The sequence below is a fragment of the Magnolia sinica genome, chromosome 17 (assembly GCF_029962835.1).
Source record: "Magnolia sinica isolate HGM2019 chromosome 17, MsV1, whole genome shotgun sequence".
Taxonomy (NCBI): domain Eukaryota; kingdom Viridiplantae; phylum Streptophyta; class Magnoliopsida; order Magnoliales; family Magnoliaceae; genus Magnolia; species Magnolia sinica.
Window position 1 is genome coordinate 6525049 of NC_080589.1, and position 5191 is coordinate 6530239.

Sequence of the window (5191 nt, forward strand, 5' to 3'; positions counted from 1 at the left end):
AGCGTGGACTGAATGCCCACCCTTAAAATTTTCCTAGGATTGGCAGAAGTTTGGATAAGGTGATCATACACTGTATGGTTTCCCTTGCCTAACACTTCTGCAGCTATGATGAAAAAGGCCTGGAGAGAGAGGATCACCTTGGCGGAGGCCTTGGACGGACTTGAAGAAGCCGGTGGGTTCTCTATTGATGAGGATAGAGAATCATGAGTTGTTCCAAAAATCAGCTTAACTCGGCTCGAACTCAGCTTTGAATCGAGTCGAATCAAGCTTTTTCGAGTCGAGTTGAGCGAGTTAGCCAAGCTAACTTGGTTCGTGTATAGCTCTACGTACTCTTGTCAAAAAAATCCCACGGAGGCAAAAGTACCCCAACTTATGATAACCATACTATCTTTCCTGGTAACAAACCACTTGATTATAATATCCTTTCCATGAAAATGATAGGGCCCACCGTGAGGATAATTTATTTATTTATTTTTTTAAAATCAGGCTGATCAAATCCTTGATCAGCCTGAAGTTTGGATAAGGCGATCATGTTGCAAAAATATTGATTTTAATAAAAAATATTTTAATAATAAAATATAATATAATATAAAAAGTTGTTTTGAAAAACACTTTTCTACGGGTTTTTTGGGAATAGTCCCACATGGAAAAGAGAAGAGAAAAACCTGTGGTTTATATGAAGGATGTGGAGTATTATAAAATCTACCTACCTAGTCCGTAGACTATGGACCTTGCGTGTTCCAGTGTGTAGCACTGGAACACGAGCACTCGCGCTCGGGCTCGGGCTCGGGCTCGGGCACGGGCACGGTCTCGATCTCGGTCTCGGACTCGGACTCGGTCACGGGCTCGGTGCGAGGGCGTGGGCATGTGAGGCAGTGTGGCTGTAGAGGCGCTAGTGGTGCACTTTGCAGGACCTGGGTGGGTTTCCAAACCATCTCAACTCACTCTAGTAAACCCATACGAACTAAGACAGCCAGCCCCTCTTCACTCATATATTCTAGTGGTTTCAGCAACATAGCAAGGCTTAAACCTTAACTTGAAGAACAGACCAGCGGTGTGGTCTAGAACGGTTTAACTGAACCAGTAGCTGAAGATTTGAACTGACTTGTGCATAAGTTTTTTCTCTTCTTTTCTTCTTCTTTTGGGATTTTTTCCTTTATACTGTAATACTGCCAGAAAGTGTGTAATTGAGTTCCATTTGGTGGGCCTTCGTGTTTGCTGAACGCAGACCCATACCAGGTTCGTCGTATCCTAGAAGTTATTTGCCTGTAACCTACCAGCATACTCAATTCACTTGAGTAGGGGCAAATAACGCTTTAAGGACAGCGTTTCAGACGTGCTTCAGCCTGTTCTAATTTCTGATTATTTTGCATTTTTCGGTTTCCACATTATACAGAAATACATTAATCTGTATAATTTCCAACAGATCATGCATTGTATGGCTTCCCTTTATCCACGTCCATGTGACCTGAACAGTTGGATGGCGAATAAACATGACGGTGGGCCTGGTAAAGCCCCGATGTTGGGCGTCTTTATCACTGCTGGTTTTGGTGGGGTTGCATTAGCATAGAGCCATTGCCTGGACCAAGTCCATCCAGCTGAGGGAGAAAATGGGACGCGGATTGCATCTTGTGAGGGGTAGGACTTGGTCTTGGTAGGTGCTCTGTGAGGCCCATCGTGATGTATGTATTTTATCCGTGCCATTCATCCAATTTGACAGATCATTTTATAGCCCAAGCCCAAAAAGGAGGCAGGTCCAATGCTCAAGTGGACCACACCACAAGAAGCAGTGATGATAATGATGCCACCGTTTAAATGTTCTCGGGACCCACCATAATGTTTATTTGCAAAGTGGTGATAATGGTGCCAGCGTTTAAACGCTCTTGGGATGCACCGTGATGTTTATATGACATTCAGCAGCCTGTTGATAAGGTCACATGGACCTGGAAGAAGGAAAATTCCAATATATCAAAACTTAGGAGGCTCCCAGGAAGTTTTTAAATGTGGGCGTCCACTCCCCACTGTTTTTCACTCGAACCTTGAATCTTCCACGTTTTTGGGTTCATATTCATATCCTAAAATGACATGGTAAAAAAATGGACGGATGGCATGGATAAAACACATACAAAACTTAGGAGGCTCCCAGGAAGTTTTTAAATGTGGGCATCCACTCCCCACTGTTTTTCACTTGAACCTTGAATCTTCCACGTTTTTGGGTTCATATTCATATCCTAAAATGATATGGCAAAAAATGGACGGATGGCATAGATAAAACACATACATCAGGGTGGGCTCCACAATCCCTGCTACTGGCAGGTGCAGTACGGAATCCGGGTCAAAGATGTGAGGTGATGAGAAATGTCCACTGGCAGCAGCAAGGATTAAAATCAGTGTATCGGCGAATCGTAAGGCCTATAGCCGCATCGTTGAAGATGGATGATGATATACATGAAATAGAAAAAGAAGAGGGAGCGAACACATCGACCAACGCCTCCCCGAGACCGAGTTGCCTAACCCCAGATAGTCAAGCACTAGCCGATTCCATCATGGAATCGGTCAAAGCATCCGTTTCCAAGCTCAGAAGTGGAGATCCACCCACCATCTACATAGTCCCACAAACAATCCGGCAGGTAAACGAGGTTGCTTATGAGCCTAAGATGGTGTCGATTGGCCCATACCATCACGGCAAGGAGAGGCTACAAGGCATGGAAGAGAACAAATTGTTGTATCTACATTCGTTCCTCTCCCGCAATCCCGACCATCGGTTGGAGGTCTACCTGGAGGCGATTGAGGAATTGAAGGATAAAGCGCGAAGTTGCTACTCCGAGAAAGTGGGCCCACTTATGGGCAACGAGTTTGTGAAAATGATGGTACTCGATGCTTGTTTCATTGTCGAGATCTTTCTCAGGTGCTATCCGATCGAGTATAAACAGAGGTTGCTCAGGCAACAATCGGAAGAGCTCAAGCAAAACGAGGAGGATCTCAGTCTTATTTCTGCAATGGAGAAGTTCTTTTTCCATTCAAATGGCTTCGAAGACCCGATACGTTATGCGATTGGGATGGTGAACCTTATACGGTATGATATGCTACTCCTTGAAAATCAAATTCCTTTCTTCGTTCTGCAGCATATTTTCAAAATGGCTTGTCCAGCGAACGTAACACATTTACTTGAGAAGATGGCCCTTTATTTCTTCGATCCATTCATGCCTACGAATAAGGAAATCGATATCAAAGATAATTCCTACTATCATCTGCTCCATTTGTTCGACTCGCATTTGTTACTAACCCCAACTAATAGAGCCCAACCATTCGTGCATTCCTAAAATCAAGCTCAAGCCCAACTTTTCGTGCATTCCTAAAATCAAATCCGTCCTCAACAAGTTGAAGAATCTACTCCAATGTTCAAATAAGGCACCGTTGCCAATTACTAAACGCCGGTGGATGATCCCTTGTGCGACTGACCTCCAACTTGCGGGGGTCAAGTTCAAGATGAATGAGAAATCGGATAACATCTTGAACGTGAAATTTAGCCACGGGGTGTTGGAAATCCCGCCCTTCCTGATACATTACCACACCGATATTCTCTTTCGGAACCTCGTAGCATTCGAACAATGCTGCCTAGAAGCAAAATTCCACGTTTTCACGACTTACCTTGTGTTCATGGATTACCTTGTCAACACGTCCAAGGATGTGGCGCTGCTCCATCGGAATGGGATCATAGATCATTTTCTGGGAAGCGATGATAATGTGGCCCTTCTATTCAACCGGATCTGCATTGGGATATTCCATAATTTCAATGCAAGCTATCTTTCAGATGTAAAAGACAATGTCCAAAAACATTGCGAGAACAAATGGAACATGTGGCGGGCGAGCTTGAAGCGCGATTATTTCACCAATCCATGGTCTTTCATTTCCTTGATGGCGGCTTCCATCCTCCTCCTGCTCACCATCACCCAAACGTTCTTCAACGTCTTTCGTTATTTCCGACCGCGGTCCTAGTTCTTGATCATCATGTTTTAATGGTTTAGATTATTTTGATTTTTCTCATTTGTGTTTCTCTACTTGTGTGTGAAAAACAGTACTGCATAATATAAATCTCTCTTCATTTTCTTCTAATTATGGTAACTCATCCCCAGTCGTTCAGGTTCATTTAACTGTACTGATCCCTATCAGTTTCAAATTGACTCAGATCAGTTGCATATGACTCAGACGAGTCGCCTATCATGACCACCAATTGTTAAAGTCCCTTCATATACAATGATACGCCATCTCCTGAAGCCTTAAGCTTCTAGAGAAAGTGGTGATTTGACATAGTTACCGACTTTTACATTAAGTGGTTGTTTGATTTCGTATTAGAGGCAAAGGTCTTAATTCAAGTTTCAGGAGCAGCAAATATACCTTGATGTTATATTCTCCCATTAAAGGCTAGGAAAATAAAGTCCGGCCTAAGGAATAGGAAACCAATGTTGGGATGTTGGGAAGCAAATATAAATTCAATCAAATAATGCGAAATCAAACACAAGTAAATCACATAGAGAACACACAAATTTTACATTAAAAAAAAATCCTCACGGAAAAAAACCACGACACAAAGCGTTAAACAATTTACTATGAAAATGATATTATAAGAGATGGGATGGACTCACTGATCTAAATAACTCCAAAATTATTTTCCAAAACCTTAATTAGCTTTGTTTCGGAACACCTTACAAACATATTAACATTCACTTAGAATACCCTAATCCCGATTATAGCCGATATATATACTATCACGACCTGCATTAGAAACAAATCACGCACTTATGCAGTTCTGTGTGCGTTGTCGATGGAACCTTCAATGGCATCGATAGCCATCGAATACCAACCAATGACATTGAAGACACCTTAGATTGCATCGAGTAGCAACTCCAAAACTATACAACAAGCACCTCAAATTTTCTTGAATTTTTTCGATAGAATTAAGTGTCTGTCAATGAGATCGATAGTCCCTTTATCTCAATCAGATTAAAGACATATGACAACAAACCCAAAATTAAACAGACTAAAAACTAAACGCGGGGCCACTATAGAGTACCACTACTGGAGCGCACTATGACTGGTAGGTGTTATTTTGGTGAGGGTTGGAAGTGAGCCAGATGGCTGGACGTCACCTCTGATTAGCTCGCTTTAGGATGAATTAGGCATGTGTCCG

At 42.5% G+C, this 5191-nt stretch overlaps 1 protein-coding gene across 1 annotated transcript; it reads left to right on the top strand.

The window, feature by feature from the left end:
* The first annotated feature begins 2204 nt into the window (after positions 1-2204).
* Positions 2205-4125, top strand: LOC131231805 (UPF0481 protein At3g47200-like). The gene is made up of 2 exons (XM_058228111.1): positions 2205-3262; positions 3306-4125. The coding sequence occupies exons 1-2, from the start codon at positions 2352-2354 to the stop codon at positions 3997-3999; spliced, it is 1605 nt and encodes a 534-aa protein (XP_058084094.1). The 5' UTR covers positions 2205-2351; the 3' UTR covers positions 4000-4125.
* The last annotated feature ends 1066 nt before the right edge of the window (positions 4126-5191 follow it).

Bases quoted from the DNA above. Each gene is read 5' to 3' on its own strand.
- LOC131231805 (XM_058228111.1), top strand. From the start codon at position 2,352: ATGAGAAATGTCCACTGGCAGCAGCAAGGATTAAAATCAGTGTATCGG. The intron at 3,263-3,305 runs GTTCGACTCGCA...AATAGAGCCCAA, and splicing joins TACTATCATCTGCTCCATTT to CCATTCGTGCATTCCTAAAA.